Genomic DNA, 20,507 nt, shown 5'->3' on the forward strand with positions numbered 1-20,507 from the left:
CATAATCATTGATATTAGAAAGCGCGTACCTTTTCGAATACGGTGTTATGAAGTTCTATCAATTGTTAGGATAGCCAGATAGATATAGGTTGAAATAACTTGCCTGAGCTCTAAGTTTTTTTCTTGTTTTTAAACGTAGATATGATACTTTTCGCACTGTTTCACTCCCCTACCTGTCTGAGCGGGATCAGAGTTCTGCTTCTTCGAAGCAAGATTGGAAGTATCTACGGTAACTTGTCGCTTATGTAGATGCAGTTCTAAAAAATCGTTAGAATAAGTGCTATAAGCACCTCAACCAGCGTTGCCTGTGCCGATGCTGCTTGCACCTTTGTACCAGCAGCAATTAATATCGTTTCCATTGTGATGCCTTCGTCTCGCGTAGGCCTTGCTTCAGATTGCAACTTGCAGCTCTTCGTAACGTAACCTATTTCTGGAATGAGTAAGCATATTCTACAGGTTTTCGTGGAGCCATGCACATGTTCTATTTTGTTATAAACGGGTCTAAACAAGAGGACATGTTGCTTGGAGGAGATGGCGCTGCTAAATATTTAGCTGAGAACGAAGAATGCGTTTGGTAGTTGAGGATACACGGAGTGAAATTTCAATACCTATTCCCTACCAAACGAGTCTGCCAGATTCGGGAGTCACCTTGGTTTAAATGTGCTATACGAGTTAACGCGATGACTAGAGAGGCTTCAATTAGGATTAAACGGGCGTCAACTTATCCCGTTGGCCCCTTCGCTAGCCAGCGCAACAAATACTCTTTTAGAAGCCCTAAGACCGCTTTCCGTTCATACAACTAAAGGCAGGACATTCAGCACACGTCTGGACATATGGTTGGACTCTACTGAGTAGATGGGAGGCGAACCTCACCTTCAAGCGAATCGAGGTCACTGCACTACATTCAACTCTACATGCATATGGATAGCAAATACGATCATAGGCTCTCTCTCTCTCTCTCTCTCTCTGTGTCTCTCTCTATCTCTCTCTCTCTGTGTCTATATATATATATATATATAGCGGACCTTACACATTCTGCATTTTACGACATGGTCGAATCGGGACGGATATCGAAAAGTACGGGCATGCAATGTAGCAACCATAAAGTTGACTATTACCCAACTTTGAAAGACAACCTTGTGTGATTCTTTCTTGAAGGTATGAATTCATTTGTGGACAGTTTGATATAATTCTGTAGAACGTGCTTATATAAGAATTTCTTTTTGATATTTTTTGAAAATGAAAAGAACGTCTTTTTTTTATCAGATTAGTTGCTAATAAGCGTTGGTTCACCTCATACAATTTTGTTTCAAGTTAAAAATTATTACTACATAATATATTTTGTCTTTCTTTTGTTAACATAGTTCCGAGTGACTTGGCGCCGTGTAATGAGCGTTGTATTACTGTCGTGCTACCATATAAATGTAGGTCGTTTTTAAAAGAGACCATGAAGATGCTGGTTTAATTCAAAGGCGCGTAAATAAGGTGCCTAACTTTTATCAAAAACGGCCAGTTCATAATCAACCTTTTCGACTCAAATTTTGCAGAGTCCAACAATGTGATGCTACTTATTTGCGCGCTGAATGGTCGCGCTCATTAGCGGAACTCTAAGGTGCGTAATTGTGTTTATGTCTCCGTGACAATACCTTTCTCTTTTAGTCCACCTCTAATATTTGGAGTGCTGGCGTCAAGGATCTTGCGGTGACGAGTAAGAGCGCTCTCCTTTTGACTCCTTGAAAGTGGAAGTCCTGTTCTCGGTCATCGTTTCATGAACCTATTGCGTTGTCGACATTCGATGTAACTACGAGTGCACGCGCTTTATTTCAAATTTGAAACTCCTCTCGTCTTTTCGTCTCTTTTTTTTTGTTTTTTTTTTTCAACATGGCGTCGTCAAACGCGTCGACGTCCTATGAGCAGTCTAGGTGGATATTTGATAGTCTCGCTCTTTTTGAGCTGATACCGTGGCGCTGGGTACTGCTACCCGGTTGCCCTCGTTGCTCCTGTATTTGGCTTTTGACTCGCCGGCTACCGCGTTCTCTAGGACTCTATGGTGGTGACTCTCGGTGGCGCCAGCTGCTACAACTCTCTTGCAATCATGTCTCTCTTACCCTCAGCCGCATGTGCCAAGCGCCAGCAGCAGCCAAAGCGGATGCCCCCGTTCGCCCTTCTTTAACGGTCCTTTCTTGCCGACCCCCTATCGCCCATTTCACCGACGTCCCATCTAAAGTCACCCCAAAGCAAGCGCCGCCAGTCACCGCCACTCATAATTTTCTTTTCACCCCCCCCCTCCCCCAATCTTACTTCGCGCACTGCAGGACTGTTCCCCGCGATCGCTGCCTCCTACAGTCTTGTCACACGCACTTTTAGCATGAGCCAAACGGAAGGGAAAGCAAAAGCGGCATGAGTGTGTGTGTGTGCACGTTTTCGGCTCTGCAGTGGGGTTTGAGGTGGGGCGTGGGTGGGAGAAGTCAAAAGCGGGAGTGTCACAGGGGTTTCTGTGTTGACGTCGTCAGTCTTTAGTTGTCGTAGTACTTGCTGCCAGCATCGTGCGTCCCCTTCAGAAAATGCCGCGAAACCGTTTTCTCTTTTTTCTCTTCGTCTTTTTTCCTTCGCTCTTCGCATTTTCTTCTTTTTGAATCCACTTTTTCCTGCAAGCGAGTGCGTTACTTAAATCGCCACTTGAATAGACACCGTAAGAAGAAGCCTGTTTTAGTATCGCTGCCTTTAAAACTCAATGAGAGAGGCAGGAAGCAGGCAGCGAAAGCGAGAGAGTAGGGGGAGGGGAAGCCTCAGGGGTTGTATGCAGAAAGTATGTGTGGACGAAATTAGCAGACATCTAACTGCTGCCACACACTGCTACTACAACTAGTACGATTATTATTATTATTACTAGCTTTCCACTACTGTTGCATGCGCCCTTTACCATTTAACGATATCGTGCTAGGGGTGCGAAGTCGGAATTCCTTCCGAGAGAATCAGCAACGCTAGCAACAGCAAAAGCAAGCGGAAGCAGCCGCCAGAGTAAAAGAGACCGACAGAGTGACGACGACGAGAACGACGGAAAAGGAATGCAACCGGAACTTACTTCGTAGGTTTACACCGAAGAAGTATAGGCGACTCAACTTCATGCGTCGCTTCTCGTCCGTGCTTCCTTTCATCGTCCGTCTCGGAAAAGTCTCAATGCCCTTCTAGACGTTTATCGTAGCATCGTGGCCACCACTAGCAGCCGGTTCCTATTTGAGCAACAAATGCACCAGCAGCCTACAACGGAGACCTAGTAATGCTAGTAGCACTAGTAGTAGTAGAGACCGCAGTAGTTCTAGCAGAACCTGAACGCTAGTTGCCACCCTATCTGGCGTTTCTTTCACCGTTATGATCGTCAACTCTACCGTCTTTCATGCATATTTCTTGGTGACCATTCTTTGAGCGCTCGTCATGGTGTTTGCCCTCACTTCTCTCTTGACAACTCTCCGTTTATCCTTCACGTTCCCCTCCTATGGCGACAGGCTATGGCATTCACCACTGGGCGTTTACAAGGCATACTTTAGCCCTGAACTTCCCTTTACAGCATTTTCAACCCCTACTAAGTCACTAACATATTCCTTCTGTAAGTTTTTTTTTCTATTGTTCCCTCTCATTCTCCAAAGTGATGGTCTCGTCATTTTCATTCTGATCGTGTATCCTCAACCAGCTACAACAGAGCTTTCAGGGTTGTTGGGCGCTTCAAGGGTTCAGTCGCCGATCTAAGTTGTAGCTAGCGTTCGGCGTATATTGGCAGTGTGGCGTGCAAGAAGAATCGTTAAACAGCAGCGAACGATGCTATGCCATCGGCAGTGGCCATCAACCCTAGTCGGTTTCATGGAGAGCGCCTAGAAGGCTTGTGCAAAGTATCCATCCGCTACTAGCAGTCACTTGCTCACACACATGCGTAATATATGGGATCATTTTTCCCATCGCCTCCAGAAGGAAACTTAGTGGAGAAAAAGAAGGGAAGCCGACGAGTGTGACAGTGATTTCCCGTTGCTCGCTGTGCTATCTCTTTAATCCATTGTGAGCGTTACTCCGGTAAAGAAATATGTAAATTTAAATGATTCACGTACTGTTTTTCGCTTCTGGGAGTTTTCTCCGCATACATCCTCTCCTTGCATGGCACCCGTACAGCCGCAATACACTATTTGCTCGTCTGGCATCTTAATATGGGTGAGTTAGTGAAATTCGTTTTCTCACCGGGCACTGTAAGGTACGCATCGCGGAATCACGGTTCTGATAAGCCGACCATTGCCACTTCTTTCTTGAAGCTCTTTAACCCAATCCCACGTTGTTTAGCACGAACAGGGAAAAGTTTCAGGCAGCCTTGTTGGACAGCAACATTCTTGCTTATATAATCCTTTAACGATAAGTTATGCTAAATTAACTTAATATAATTATGTCTTTAGAAGGCTAATTCAATGCCATTAATACGAGATGAAGTATTTTATTTTTAGTTTCTACAAATTTCGACGTCCTTCTACCAAACACGATTTTCTTTGATGTACCATTATGTTTCTCAAGGCTAGCTCGATTTGTGAGCCTGACTCGTATCCTAACGATTTTTTGTAAGTGTCTTAAAATCCTTGGTGTGACAATATCTGCAATATGTTAGGAAATAGCACGTGCTAACAAACGTGTACTGAATACAAGAGGCCACGCTGCCAAGGCGGATCTCAATGCTGGTCGCTACTGTCTAGCATCTCAACTCCATGCGGGAAAACCTTTGACGACTCTGTTCGCTCAGCCATATATACAAATAAATGTGACTATGCGGACAAGGAAAGCGCACATTCTTACAGTTGGATTGGCATATATTCGAACAAGCACATCGGAGCGTGCTGTTTTTTCTTTCGTATTACAAGAATAAACGGCCACAGCAGGGCCAGCATCTGCAGGCAAAATGTACCCATAATTCGGTCAACGATTGAACACAATCTAAACAACAACAATACGGTTGTATGATGTACTAAGGTCATATCAATATATACTGTCATACTGGACGTGGCTGTCGTACGTTATGATCGCCTGTGCAAAACATCCTATAGAACAAATGCTCAAGCCGCCGCGCAGTAATTTATGAATCGTATCTAAAATAGAAGAAACATAACTGTTTTTGAATGTGGCATTTATTGTGTATGAGATCATATAGTTTTTACTGAACCCCGTTGTAAGCAACGTCTGTTGAACGTATAGTACGTGGACAAGATTATGGACATGAATTCTTCACTGCATAACTCATATTCGATGTTAGTGTAATTTGTATTCTTAATTTTAATAATTTTAAGCAACGATGGATATATACGAAACGACGAAGACAAACAACGATGTAAACACGGAACTTTTTCTAATAAAATTCCATTTCTATTTTTGCGTCTTTAACACGTACCTAACTTCCAAAACGGTCATAACTGCTTCTTTCACTATTCCTGCTAATAATACTGAAGGTATTCAATGAACTGTTAATTAAGGTGTAACGTAGCAAAAATAAGGTCGATATAAATTGTTCAATGAATTTACTAACAAGGTGTTTGTTTGTATATTTACGCTACAATAACATATTAACATTTAGCTGCCTTTGGTCAATGGCTGATTCCGCTTTATTGAGGATTAGGCTATCCGTTTGTAGGTTTACTGGCTTGGACAACTGCTATAAGTTCTCAAAGTTATCTCAATGTCGAAAATCCGCAGTTTCATCTGCTAAAGGAGAGCTGAGCTAAGTGACCGCATATGCTTTAATATTTGTTGCACTGCGTTGTCTGATTTTTGTGTGTTGGCAAAGTTTGAATCTACACGACAAAAGCCCAGGGGGTCGTGCATTTCGTTGCGTGACTTCTGAAAATTTCTGTTTACATTGTCTACGTCTGACACGTATTTTCAATTCCAAAACACCTTTCATAGACCGACAAAGATTTTATAACGTGAACAAAAGAATTACATCTACTATTTTATTAGATTATTACATCTACTATTATAGACAACTTTTTGTCATCTTGTACTTACCTTGCTTATATCTCTATAGCTTCTTTGCCCCACAAGCTTACTCTAAAATGGTTAAGCTAATCGAGAAAAAAATTATACTGCGAATCGCTACTATCAATTAAGTAGAGACCACTGAACAACCTTAAAAGCATATAGACCATAGAAATTGTGAAACCTAGAGTTATCGTCTGAGCTATTCCTCGTTAGACAGAGCATGGCCTAACTTTAAAAGAACGTTTCGTTCGTGCCTTTGAACGTATAGACGAGGGTTCTCTTGGCACGGAGGACATTTACGCAGCTGATTTCGTTTTGTCTTTTCAATGGTTAAATTCCGCACTCCCGTCGCTCGCAACCCAACATTACCCCTTCCCCTTGTATATAACCGTAATACCAGCACACGGCCTGGGTTATTCCCAAGGGGTGCGCGGCTAGCTGGGTATGTCGTTAATGTCATTCCAGGCGTTCCTTGATACAAACGATCCGCTTTGAAATGAAGAGCTGTGATCATCTCTTATTTTCTGATTTTCCCATAGACTGTAAACTCGTATACACTTGCCTCTTCGGACACACACATATAAATTCAAATGTATATATTAAACAACTTTTTCAGCAAAATGGGTCTACGCATCATCATTCGGTTCTACAGCCTTCCCTAAATGTAAAAGTTCAATAAGGATGAACATATTACAAAAACCATAGTGCATAGTTTAAGGATGAAGATCAACTCGGGTCTGAGAGGTCACCCATTTGAAAGATGGTTTTCTACAGTAATTTATGCATTAGGATAACACTAGTTAATCAGTTGTACAGTAATGATTTCAACCTGCAACGACCACTTATCTATCCATCTACTTCCTAGCCTCTAAGTGATTTGAGTTACACATAGTTATAATATTATATCGACAAAGTCTGTATTTATCTAATTTATTGTTCGTCTCTTTATATTTAAACAATGAGACGTTCTCAAGGACCGTTGCACCTAACAAAAGGCAACGCGTGTTTTTCAATACGCGGTCTTTTGACTATGCCTAATTCTCTTTGGCTAACAGTGATAATCTCAGGCTGTTATTTGTACGGATGTAAGAATGACATCGCTAAACAAACTTACAAATCATATCTGAGCTGCTTATTTCTAATCTCTTTGCAAAGTCGTGACATCGCGCTCCGGGCATTTCAAGTTACGTTTTGGTAAAGAGGAATTTCTTATATATCAATCACATGAGTAGCGAAGCTGCAGAGAAAACAGATAACAATACGAGAAGGGGAGAGGCTGATAGTTTGTGATCTCACGTAGCATCAAAAAATGGTTGGAACAAACCAGGTCTGTAGAGCCCAAGTAGAACCGTAGGTCTCAGTAGCGCACCCTGTATCAGCCTCTATTCGCAGCTGCCCCCAGAGATCATGTTCCTCTATATATATATATATATATATATGTATATAGGTTTGTCGGGTTCGCGTGGTTGCTAGATAGCGCGATTTGTACAAATGCGCACAATAATAACAAAAGCGTGATGACGTTAGCATAGTAGAGTCAAACGCCGCTTGACTAAACTACCTTCGCCTTCCTCTCCAAACAGTCTCTACAACCATCATCCCTGCCATTCCATCATAAAGTCCCTGCTCTCGGCAGTTTGCCCCTTACCATATCAATGCTCAGGGCAGCCGTAAACCCCTAGAGGGGTTTTCGCCCTGATTCTGCACGAATCACAAGAATAAGGCGACTGCAGAAGAAAATACTAAGGACAAGCGAACAAGGAACGACAGCTAATCCTATTAACAGTCAATACTGCGGCTACGGACTTTGCCCCTCCGATCAATCTATCTATCCGTACTGCCGCTTTCGTAACACTCACCTTCACAGCAGACACCACATTACATCGCACGGGAACAAAGTAGGAAGACGCGCTACGTATACAATTCACCTTTCCTCAATAGTGAAGATACACAAGACCAACAGACTGACGCGAGGGTGAGTTCACATACACAGAAAAACACATGCGACCACATTATAAGGTTATCCTATTTCTCTCTATTATAAAAATGTGTGAATATTATGGTACGTCTATTCCAATCTCTGTTACTCTAATGCAGCTGATTTTTTTTGATGCTGTTGTAATTAAACATAGTGCTTCAAAAAATTTCGTAATTTTTAGGCAGCTTAGACTCTTTTGCAATAGCAGAAAAAAAGAGAGAAAACGAATAACAGGTGCATTTTCTAGGTCGCTAATTCCTTACTAAAAAGATATTAGATGTAAGAAAATATGGTTTATTGTTTTTGTAGATAAGTGCCAAACGGATCTATGTGACCACAAACAGCAACCTGCCAGATAATTTCCGCTTCACGTCTCTCGTAAGATTAAATGGCTATGCAAGAATGTAACTCTGCGGCAGGCAGTATTTTGAAGGGTGCAACTGATGTGGTAAGTGGTGCTTCGTAGATGACCGCGGCCATAAGAGTACTGCCACTAGAATCGGCATTGACATCGTGACTTGTTTCGTGATCTGTTTCTTTTACTTCGTATTTGATCGGTACGGGAAAAAAATAAGGCGAAGTAACTTGAAGATGACATGGTGAAGAAGAGAAGCTATGTGATTTTTGACACAGCACTTACCAAAGTGCGCATGAGCAATATGTGTTGCAAACGTCAATATGGTATCTTCAGTGCTTAATGAAACCATCGGGAATACGAAATATGAGAAAGAGGAAAATCGGTTTCTCCTAACTGTCAAGCTGGGTACTGGAATGGTTGATTTCCAGCTTAAGCCTGAGGCCAAAGTCGAAAAGATACTACACACTAACAGTTAGGACAACTAGTTCTTTTGTAAATCACTGTTGGTTAAGATCCGTTTTGTTTGAGTGAAGCGTGTTTGACGTGACTACGAAGCTTGCAGTATGTGTGTAGAAAATATGAAGACATCTGGCGACGTATATACGTTCAACAATTGTTTTGCTGACATGTTGGCTTAAAAGTCTGTCAACGGTCACTGCCGTTGTTATATTCAGACGGACGCTCGTAAAAATGATGCTAAAATTAAGACCCAAATTCGCCCCAAGAACAGCAGCCGGATCCTCAGCTCCAGCCTTAAAAATATCTCCAAGAATGCAAGTAACGCAGGTATTTTTAAATCACTGCGAACAGAATCAACGCAAATCCTTCTCAAGAAGAAAGATTTCACTTATTGAAACAATACCACGGCTAGAACTTCCAAGAGAGTGATGTTTTATTCGCTTACGTCGGAACACGAGAGGCCTGAGAGGAGTTATGGCAGTGTCCAGGAGAAGACTGCTTCTGACAGCGACAATCAAATGACATCCTACCACTTCATGGTATATGTATATATAATTAGGCATTGTTCGCCAAGAATGCGATCTCTAGTTGTGACTCAGTCATACCTCTACTGCGATCCTCAAAGCCTGTTTTTGTTGATGAAAAAGAACAGATTTAAGGCAAGGCATATCTCGTAAACGAGGAGATATCTTTCAGGCATTGTATCTTAAATAAATAGTGATTCAACTTAGAAATTGCTGTTTTGAGCACACATGGAGAAGCAGGCAACTGCAAAGCTAGACTATAATCATAGTTCAACCTTGTTTAATTTCTTCCTAAGTCTCTAGAAGAGTGCGGCCGTGTATTAATTAGGATTACAGCATTGGTAAACAGGGCGGAGAAAATAAGGATGGAAGAGTAAATCACAAATGTCTTTTCTTCAAGGCTAATGTGTATAGTGTTTGGTTCCACAAAACAATTGCAATTTCGCCTGTGCGGGTACGAAGAAAGATAGCTGTTGGGGGAAAAGCTAGGGAACAAAGGGAAAGATAAATGTAACTATCGCTTATAAATCACTCTCCTGCACAAAAGAAACAGTCCAAGTCAACGCGTCAGAAACACACAAGGAAACCCCTTCACTACTATCACATTCACAATTGATAATTAGTACTACTCCAGCTACTGCTTTTCTTGCGGCTGTATGATCAGGGAAAGACAAGTAAGCAAGCTTTCGAAATGCATTATGGAATATTCCGTGAGAGCAGTAAGTGCGATCAACTTCGAAAACATTTAATGCGACGTAAAAACCTTTTAGTGCATCACATATACGAGGTCACGACACGCAATGCCTCTGTGACAACGCTTTACGGTTCTTGATGATGTCATTAAAATCAATAGTAAGTTATAAATGTGTCGCTTCTTCTTCCAAACAAAACTAGGAAATGAGTTCGGCTATTTGCCAGTGGTTTAACGTGATGGGCAGAAACTTCATCTGCGAGAGAAAGAACTCGTCGTGCACACCTCCGCGTACCATGTAGCCTATGACGGGTAAAAGAACAATACTAGGAACTAAGTCCCTGAACGAAGACTGCTTACTAGCTATTTCGCTACTTCAAAACCCTATTAAATCCCGCTGCGAAGTAAGTCAACCTTGTCGACATGGCACGATAATACACGCCACCCTATTGGTTTACATGTAAGCGTTGCACATGTGACCGATAATACATTAACTAGCCCACTGAAATAATCGATAAATTAAACTAGCCAAATTCAGGTATCACTGCCTGCGACCAGAACTAAAACATCTACAGTTCGAGTCATACGGCTCATTCGAATGGAAATACGACTACGTAATCGTTATAAGTGTAACCGCTGCACACAATTATTGAATTGAAAAACGTACCACAAAAGCTTTCTTTCTTGATAAAGTAATCCTTTGCACCTTGAATGTTATTAGTAAGTTTGTCAGAAATAAGCCTCTCGTTTTATTTTTTTTCCCGTCAATTGCAATGTACGCTAGCTTCTAAGTGTCTTCGACCGTAAACACACACACCTGCAATGTTGCCGACCGAAGGTCTTTCTTTCGCCCGCATTCGAGTGGGACGAGTGCCGTTCGAAGGTGCAGCACTTACAAAGCCTACTACGTTAGCCACGTACAAACAGTAAAGGCTAAGTAAACACAAAGAACACTCGCAAAACAAACATTTTTCAATCCACTCGATCGTTTTTGCTAGCGCGCACTGTGTGTGGATACTGCATGTATGTGCTAACGCTTGGCGAAATCTATATTTGGACTCACGCGGGCGCACAGACGCAAATACTTTTCACTCACTCACCCACTCACTCGACTCACAATTAAACGGAAGCCCAGCCAAAGACAAACGTTCGGGCACAGAATCATCCCAATGCACGATGCTGCAGTATAGAGGCGGCAGCAGAATCACCCCGTATAGGGAATATACAGTAACTGCACGAAACAGCACACAGTGATCATATACAACCTGAACACTTTTGCGCTTCAGGAGAAGCTTTTCGACTGCGATGAGAAAGTATCTATTATACGCATATAATAAACTTAAATTACAATGCTGGTTACACGTAGGACCAAGGAGCAACAAATCTGCTTCTTGACTATTTGCCCAGAAAAGTAGGAACATATTTCATTGGCGGGGTCACGATTTTACATTTTACACGTCACTTGCCTGATTAAGGAAAACACACGGAAACGACTAGATTGATCTAACTCTCGTTTCAACCCCGCAATATACTCAGTCTTGACATAATCAACTACCATTTGCTGCGTGAACAACACACAAATTGATATAAAGCCAAGGTCTCTCTTTCCACATCTAAACTACCCTTGGGCCGGTTCCACAATTGAATATTTAGATACTCAAATGTTTCTTTGTAGAGAAACGTATTTCTTGCAGTGACCCAGTTAGTTACCCTGAAGGTTGCTTATTATATTCGTCCGCTGTGACCTTTAACGGTCGTCGACTCTGCCTGATAAGCTTGGCATGTTTAGGAACAAACATCTTTTACTAGTTGATCGTTTCGGAAAAGTTGTTTCCTAGCAGTTGTAGGACTATTGGCATGCTTCATGATAGTAATTGGTTAGACTGCAACTTTGAGAAAATTATCTTGCTCTTTCCTCTGGTTTCTCAGTTGCAGCCGTTCTCGCTGTTGCTAAGCGCAGTCAGAAACTAAGAACGACTTAAAAGCTGAATGAGATTTGCCAGGACTGTTCTAGCTTTCATCTATTCAATAATTTTTATTAAGAGCTTCACAAAGTCGTTAGACCAAAAAGTCCTTCTAGGGAAATGACTCGAAATAACCGTTATATAATAACAATCAGATATGGCAGTAGAGCCACGATGGTGTCATTCGGACCTTAAGATCACATAGATGCCTCCGACGACGGTGTGTGTGGGTCATTTTTGCGCCTAATCACCGTTCCGCCGTCGGCGGCGGTGCGTTATCGTGTGTTTGCTACCCGCGCGTTTATTTCGCACTCTCACTCGTTCTCGTTATTATTATTATCCGTTTTCTTATTTGCATCGTTGTATTAGTTGTAGCCGTTATCGTCATCGTAATCATCATCTCATGTTGTCCTGCGGAGCTTAACGTTGTCCACGGGTGCTATGCATATAGCGAGGCGCTCTGTCGTCCCCGGTCCTGATATGATCCATCTTGGTGTTGTTATTGTTGTTTGCGGTGAGGGGCTGAGGGTAGCGGCTGTTCCAGCATTGTGTGAACGTCGCTCAGTTCTTTAGAGTAACGCATTTCGCCTGTTTCGATTTGCTGCCGTTACTGTTGCGGCTTGGCAGTTGCTGCAGCTGCTGTTGTAGTGTCGTAGGGGTAAACGCGGATGCTTAGCCGGGAGGTTGGTTGTCGGCTATGAATATGTTAATTGAAGCCACGCATCGTTTCACGCGCTCTGCGAAAACATGGTAAAGGCGGCGAGGAAGTTTTGCAGGAAAACGAACAGGCGGGGAAACAGCAAGGCATAAGGCAAGCAGTCAGCGAGCTAGGCAGGACTAAGCAGAACAGACATCGTCTCGTTGTTGCGGCTGCCCCTGCTGAGGGTTGAACGAGCAAACGGCGAGTATAGGCGGAGGATATATTGCATACGTTTCCTGTTACTAAGCAAAGATTGATCCTACAATTGCACAGTGATGAGCAGTCAGGAAATTGTCTTTAGTGAACAAACAAAACTAATAAAAAACAAACAGTAATTGTAAGACATCGGTAAAATATGCCGGTATATGAGCAAAAAGAGACAGGCGTGTGACTGGTGCTCAGACATGTTCCTTCGTAGCAGCGGTATAAATGCCAAAGACATAACATGTTTTGCGGCACTCTACTCAGGTTAAAAATTTGTAAAAACTGTCCACTGACCATTGGGTTATCGAAAAGCGTCATTTTAGCAAAGCTTAGGTTATACACTGATAGCATCCTCGAAATACTAGTATTCAGTAATAAAGTAGAGCGCGTTCAAAACGAGTGAAGCTTCTACAAAAATTTGTTAGCTTTTACCATGTAAGGGCACAAAGGCTGGCTATTGAAAGATTAATGCCGTTTACAGTCAGGATGCAGTATAGGAAGAAACGCCGCAAATACGGCTCTGTCGCTTTTGTTCTACAAATTTTCAAGTTGGAAACATTGCTCGTAGCGGCCGACTAACTGCAGAGAAAGCTGAGAAAATGATTGTGGAACATGAGCAAGACCAACACGTCATTAGCTGAGAAATTAAACATTGACTCTTAGTTTCAAATCTATTAAACAAAGCCGGCTACAGAAAATGCACGAACGTATAATAATTTACTTAATCGTGTATCGATTTGCGAAACTCTTCAAAGACGTAACAAAAAAACGATTAACCACGACTGGTAAAAAGTAGGTCACATACGGTAATAATATGCAGAAACGAACATTTAAAAAGTATGGTCTACAATCCGTGGCAAAGCTCAGACTCACGCTAAAAAAGGTGATGAGGTGTTTGGCGGGATTGGAAAGTAATCGTGCATTATAAGTTGTTACATTGATTCGGACAATGACAGGTCATAGGAAAAAATCGACCGGAACCCGTGAACAGAAAAGGCGTAATTTTCCACCAAAAATGAGAGAATTTTCTATAGAATAGGACATTTTAACGCATTGACCGTATAGCATCATCAGATTATCATCTGTTTCGACCTGTAGATTTAGTTTTTATGAAGGGATGTGAAAATTACTCGTCACAATTTTTCGCCCAAAGATCACAGAACTTCTGCATTAATGGGCTTGTGTAGTATAATAATAAATTGTCGATCAGATTAACGCAGAGCAACATTATTTTGAAATAGAAAAAAAAATGCTTTAATTTACTTTTTCGACAACTTAATAAGATACGAGAAGTGCAGCAAACAGTTACTGTTACATTTTTGTTAAAAATGTAACAGCAACTGAACATACTTTTAAATAAAATATACACCTATACTATACTCTACATAAGGTTTACAAAGTTTGTCGACCAATCGAATTAACAAGCCAAACGATACAAGTCATATTATATGCACTTGCATAATATGTATGGCAAACTAATTTACCTGACGCAAACTTCAACAGAGTATTATAGGATACAAGCACCCACTAAATATTTGTCGTCACGATGTATAGGCTGCAAGCGTTCTGGATAGCTTTTCAAAGGACTGTACCAAGTTTCGATATATATATATATATAGTGAGTAACTACGATTTTCAAAGGTCAAAGCGATGGTGGCGCGAGCCTTTCTTTGTGTTTCCGCCCACGTATGTGTTTACAATGAGACCTGGGCAAATCTGGCTTCATCTCTAGTATTCGATAGTGCGTTTTTCCTTATTCTTTTGCTTGCTCCTTTTTGGATTGCAATCTCGGATAGCCACGGATCTTAGCGGCGACGGAGGTCCAGTGGTCACAGTGCTAGCAGTAGCAGCAAAAGCGGTTATAGGATGTGTTCATCTGCGGCCAAAATGAGTTAATCTACTTGCATCTATCGAGACTGCTTGCCACAGTCTCCTGTCCTGCCGCTGATCGTCCCCCACTGTTTCCCCAAATTCTTTCCATACAACCTTCTTTCGTTGCTATCTAGCTTTCTACCTTTCCTTGTCGAAGCTTCTTGTCTATCGAGGCGTTCCCTTCGAATCCATCTGGACCACCACCTCTATATGGGCACCAACTCGCTCGCCGCGTCATCCCTTTATCCTGACCACGCTCCCCACTTCTCCGCCACCATCTCTGTAGAGAGGTCAGTCAGATCCCTCACGCTGTCGTGTAGCCTATCGGAGGGAAGTAGGGGTTCGCGGGAAAGAGCCGCCTGCATCGATCCACTGCTAGCTGCTGCCTGTTACTCATCACCTATCAAAAGCAACGGGAGGGAAAGAGTGAAACTGGATGAGATCTGAAGGGTGGAGGACAATGCGAGAGAGAGAGGGATCCTCTCTAAGAGTGTTCATCTGTAAGCAGTCACAGTAGCACTAGTTTCATCTTTCCTCTAGTTAACCATCACGTCTTGCAACGCCGCCACAAACAATAACAGTAACACTCTTCTATTTTTCTAACACACGCTCATGTGGTTTGCTGTGCAACTACGCCTGCACGCCAGCTATGACCGCACCTAAAGCGATGGAAGAGATTACACCTGAGCATAGGCAATGCGAACATTACTTTTTGCTATATTGTAGACGATGCAGCGACAGAACTCGGTGTGGTTAATGCTCGCCTTTTCATTCTCCACAAAGCAGAGATTGGCGTCACTTAGGCCATTATGTCATATGCTTTATCTTGCGACTTCATGAAATGTTCAGAAAGTTCTAACGTAAGCTTAGGGGATATAAATGCGGTTAGACATAGCTATATATTACCCATAATACATAACGATATACATGAAACAATGTAACGCCGATGATGGCCTGTCGAATAAATGATAAGTCTGAATAAACTGATGAGAAGAATTAAAGAAAAGACTCCTGTTGCCAGCACAAACCCACTGCTAGAAGCCAGAAAACGCCCTCGCGATAAGACTAGCATCTGCTGAGAGGGCTATACGCTTGACGTCAGTTAAAGACTAACCCGTCATAGATTGAAGAAGCTCTAGTCTATCAACCTACAAAGTCTGGTGCGCGGTTATTAAGGACGTGGGTGTGGTGTAGGACAGAGACCATCTCACTAGATCTCTCATGTTGCGACAGACAGGGCTAACGAAGCCCCTGCGCAACCATAAGACAGGAAGGGCGATCCAAGGATGCTAACGAGACGCTGCAAAAGAACCGAGCTTGTAGACTGAGCCTATGTCCAAGAGTTGAAGGGTTAATGTCTCTTTGAGTCACTCTTTCTTGCTATAGCGCAGCAGTGTAGCAAAGACTTGAAATTGAACGATGAGGACCACGTAACGTACTAGGAGCGAGAAAGATCTTTAGTGTGTAAGGTAATTTGCTGTAAGGCAAAATGCTTTTTATAGCAAGTAAAAAAAAAAACAATAAGGCGCTTCCAGTCTAGAAGTTTACAACAAAGCTACCTTATTCTCACAGCTAAGCTTCGATGATAGATGCTTTTGTATAGCATACATCTTCTAAAGGTAAATTTTCAAAGTTAGCATGCTGCTACTACTCGCATCCGAGCGAATGCTTAAAGAAACCCAATATTTCTGCAATTGTTCAAAGTAGGAAAACGTACTCATCTCATTCTATATAAATATTCATGTTCAGTAACGCAGCACACTGTGGTTCAATTGTCTCTTAAACTTGGCGTGGTCTGAATGGAAGGTTTGTACAAAATCTCGTTACTGACCACTCAACATAACGAGGAATAACGCTAGTGTTTGGTTTTATACAGGCCGTGCTCACAACGGAGAGAAAAGAATCGACTTTCTGAATTTTTTTCTTCTTTGCCACTTCAGTCAGTTAGTCGTAGTCAACTGAAGTTGTGAAACCCAACTCTGTTTCTCCGGTTTAGAGATATGTAAAAAGCTCTTTCGAGTTCTGTGGAGCTAGCCACGACCACATTAACTGAGTAGTTATGTTAGACCTATTTGGGTTCACAGTTCTCGCTGCTAACGTCGATAGAAGTGAGCATGGGTGTGATTAAGTAGGCGGCAGAAGAGAGACTAGATCCACAGATGACACGAAACGGAACGTAGACTATGATCCGATGACGCGTCTAATAAATAGACAGGCAGGCAGGCTGGTCGTCGCCCACTTCGTTGATGGGCGAAGATGGAGGTAGAAGCAAAATCTCACAATTCCGCGATCACAGCTGGTACGCCGCGAACAGTGCTCAACTGGAGAAGAGAGAATGAAAACACATTGGAGACGTTTGGATAATAACTTCGATTATTGATCTCCATTCTCGTTGGTTTAGCTTGAAGTAAAATTAGAGAATACGAGACAGAAGACCAGAGTCACGTACGAAATACATAAGTTTACATAACATATGTAAATCGGTTCGAATCATGTATCAAGCAGATGCCATAAGTAGATAATCGATGTCTTGCCCAAGCACGGTGTAAAATGAAATTTCTTCTATTTCATATATTGAAAAAATACAAATTCGTTCTGATCTATAGAAAATGTGATCAAACAAATATGTCATGAATTCCTGCTAAAGGTGCTGCTTGAAGAAAAGTAAAGTGAAGATCCACTGCGTTGGTGAAACACGGAACATGGTCACAACGGGCTATGTGGCGTGGGTCAGCGGTGAAAACAATTGGATTATTATGTGTAAAATGCGTTCCACTTAGATCAGTGTAGTCTCGGTCCGATGCGTTTGATTACCATGTGCATTGCACTGTATGTTACTCTTCAGGTGTATATAAATTTACCTGTTATAAGTTAGATCGTTGTTTAAGTTTTAGCACGAGCTGAATTCAATATACTTAATGCAAATGGCACCTTTAATGGCACCTATGGCGTAGTGAAGATCGATTTGTTATTAGAGACTCTTGTTCTGATGTAGGCTAGGATACGGCGAAGTGATACTGATCACGTGTGCGCGACCCAATAGCATACAGCGCTCAGGTGACACTCAATGGTTCATGCAAGTTGGCGCTACACAAATAGAGTTAACGGGAGTCATGTCGTTGTCATTGGAATATGGTCATTAGATACTTTAAAAGATAACAAATTGTGCATTGCTGCGCCCCAGTTTGTACCCCTTTAGAGTATTTGTCAATCTTTACAGCTGCGTAAAGTATCAGCATTTTGTAGAATATACATTTGATCGGTGCTTCTTGTACACACTGTTTAGTCGTCGGCAAGTTCGTAGTATTTTCTCAAGCTTACAGTCCCCATTATTCGTAGTTTTCTAATTAAGAAAATTCGGTAGGCCCACCTGTGCATTTACATTGAAACAAAGCATTTTATTGCCAAACCAAGGCAGGATATAAAATTCTGTAGCAATCATTTTCATTAACTATGGATAAATACGGCTAAGAATTATGCATCAGCCAGCACGCATGTCGCATGTTGACGTCAATGGCTTGTTGTTCATGGAGATAATTGAAGCTAGAATATGAACAATGTTGACACCAAATAATTAGGCGAATGCGTTGAAACAAACTTTATTGGTTATTGGTCCAAACGAGCACGCGTTCGTTTGTCTTTCTTGGCAACAGGAAAGCCCCCGTTCTTTTTAGAACCAAGCAACAGATTCGTCATGGTAGAAAACTTGGCAATTCGAACGAAGATGGACTATTATAATCTCTCTGAACTGGTCTAACCCCTACAAAACTAACAGCTTCCTTTTTTATCTGAAGTTCAAAATTGAAAAAGATTTCCATAGAGCAAAGCGGGAGATCATCAGTGGTTTTTAGGTTTAAAAGGCGCACACCTATATCAAAATGGCTCAAAAAGTTATTTGGGATTAACGATTAATTGTCAATTTGATCGTCCAGATAATTTTGAAGCTGTTTTCCACTTTTGCCCCTTTTGAATACTTTAGCCGTCTTGAGCTCTTGCATTTTGGGATTTTTAGGCCAATAATGCTTGACGCATCGTTACAATTAAAATTTGCGGTTTAAAAACGGCACATTTTGCCAATGACTGGTCAATGCCTCAGGTCCCAAATTCAATCTGTAATCGTAATGAATGCAAGCTTAAAGGTGCAGGTTCATCCGATGAGCAAATTCAAGGTAGCAATGAATGCCCTGAATATAATTATTTATCAAAATTCAGCCACAGCTTTTATGCTATCGAGGTGAAATTTAAAAAAATAGAGTCTCTCAGTGCCGTTTGCGACTGAGTTTTTCAAGCAAAACAATAGATTCTTCATTGGTGAGATAATATTTAACTCGAATGCAAATAAATCTGGGTCGCAGAAACGACCCAAAAAACATTCTCATGGTATATGACTCACTCTCTTGCTAGTATCTACGTTCCGAGTGTTGTGCCCATTTGGGTGGACATCGTGCCATGCTTCTTTGCAAACAGCGCGTTCGTTACCATTGTGTTGAGTAATAGGCCGTACGCTTTTCAGCGACGTGATGTACCCGCTCATACGAGAACATTAGCTTAGAGTTAGTTGAGCACGTAAGCATGCTTTAAAACAATAGCTCATGGCAACTTCGCAGCACGAACCCGTTGATTAATTATGTGTGAGGCGTCACTGACGAGGAGTTAAACAACGTGTTCACAACAAGATGTATATAGATGTTTTGATTAGAACTTGTGGAAGGTCTCACCTCAAATTAAAGCCGTAAAGTTGCATTGAACAAATATTCTTGGCAGGGACATTTTTATCTGCAAACCTAAAAGAATCAGTGTTCAACTGTGAATCCTTTGTAATCCGCTGGCTATTTCTAGGTTATAGCAAGCCGTTTCGCTAGCATCAAAATGTCAGATTTAAATTTTAATTTTAGCAAATAATTTAAGGTCTACAGATTCTCACACGAAAGGTCGTTGACAAGAAAAAACTTCATGCATTCAGGTTACGTAGCTAAACCTAAAATCTCTATTGGAATTATTAATAAATGTTCACGGAATGAATCAATCAAAAGTTTCTCAGAAAATGTCAGTGCACTGTGGCAACGTCAAAGATCTGGATTTCTTTCAGAGAGAGCCTTTGCTACTAGTAATCCCTTCCTGCGTAGCATCGACGATTCGCTCACCTGTTGCTTGTCGAGAAGGACCGTCATGGAAGACCAGAGTAAAGTTTGCAGGTCGTAAAGTTAGCACCTTTGTCGTCGAAACACAGGCGCTACCTTTTCTCAGCAGCTCAGTGCAAGCGGCAGCCTAAAAGCTGGGCAGTGAATGGACTGAAATAGCGACTGGGTAGCCTACCTCGAACTTACGGCTTGCGTCTCTCTCTGGCTGTTGAGGGCAAAGCCGCGTTCGTACTATTACGGTTATTGTTATAGACGAATGGGTAAAGAAAGGACGGTCTCTTTCAGCGGTCCTTGCTATACCTGCCATTGCTAAGACTTCGTCAGCTGCAGAGTAAACTACTAGCAGTCGTAAAATGACCAAAATGCTGAGCTGGCGGTATAAAGCACCGCCTGATGGTGGTGTGCCAAATGAAAGCAAAACAACAGTGACTTCTCTCCTAACCAGAACATCCTTTTCTCTTTTGTTGACTAAATGGAAATATGGCGGCTGGAAACCGGGATCTTTCGAAGAATCTACGGTATATAAAATTATCATAGACGTAGTGAGACACGTAAATGTTGGCAATACTCAACCAGATATATCTAACACATTCTTATGAGGCATAGCGAGAGC

At 41.9% G+C, this 20,507-nt stretch overlaps 1 protein-coding gene and 1 long non-coding RNA gene across 15 annotated transcripts in view; one reads left to right on the plus strand and one right to left on the minus strand.

Annotated features, from left to right (window-relative positions):
* LOC111265929 (agrin) overlaps positions 1–20,143 on the minus strand; it is a 199,158-nt gene extending 179,015 nt beyond the window's left edge. For 4 of the 14 annotated variants that reach the window (XM_086970728.1, XM_086970727.1, XM_086970726.1 and 1 more), the window contains exons 1-4: positions 19,898–20,143; positions 19,472–19,537; positions 10,831–17,074; positions 7,863–7,967 (exon numbers count right to left, since the gene is read on the minus strand). Coding sequence is in view for 7 of the 14 variants with exons in the window: in XM_086970723.1 (XP_086826849.1) it covers positions 10,831–10,870 (40 nt within the window). In the remaining 7 variants the exon portion in view is untranslated. The remainder of the gene's footprint in view (positions 1–7,862; positions 7,968–10,830; positions 17,075–19,471; positions 19,538–19,897) is intronic. The other 10 variants (XM_086970723.1, XM_086970722.1, XM_086970719.1 and 7 more) reach the window with 10 other exon arrangements.
* LOC147752750 (uncharacterized) lies at positions 7,932–16,656 on the plus strand. The gene is made up of 2 exons (XR_015313250.1): positions 7,932–7,978; positions 8,291–16,656. It is a non-coding gene; the product is annotated as an uncharacterized LOC147752750 (long non-coding RNA).
* Positions 20,144–20,507: the final 364 nt, after the last annotated feature.

Source organism: Varroa jacobsoni, unplaced genomic scaffold, assembly GCF_002532875.2.
Source record: "Varroa jacobsoni isolate VJ856 unplaced genomic scaffold, vjacob_1.0 scaffold_1027, whole genome shotgun sequence".
Classification (NCBI taxonomy): Eukaryota; Metazoa; Arthropoda; class Arachnida; order Mesostigmata; family Varroidae; genus Varroa; species Varroa jacobsoni.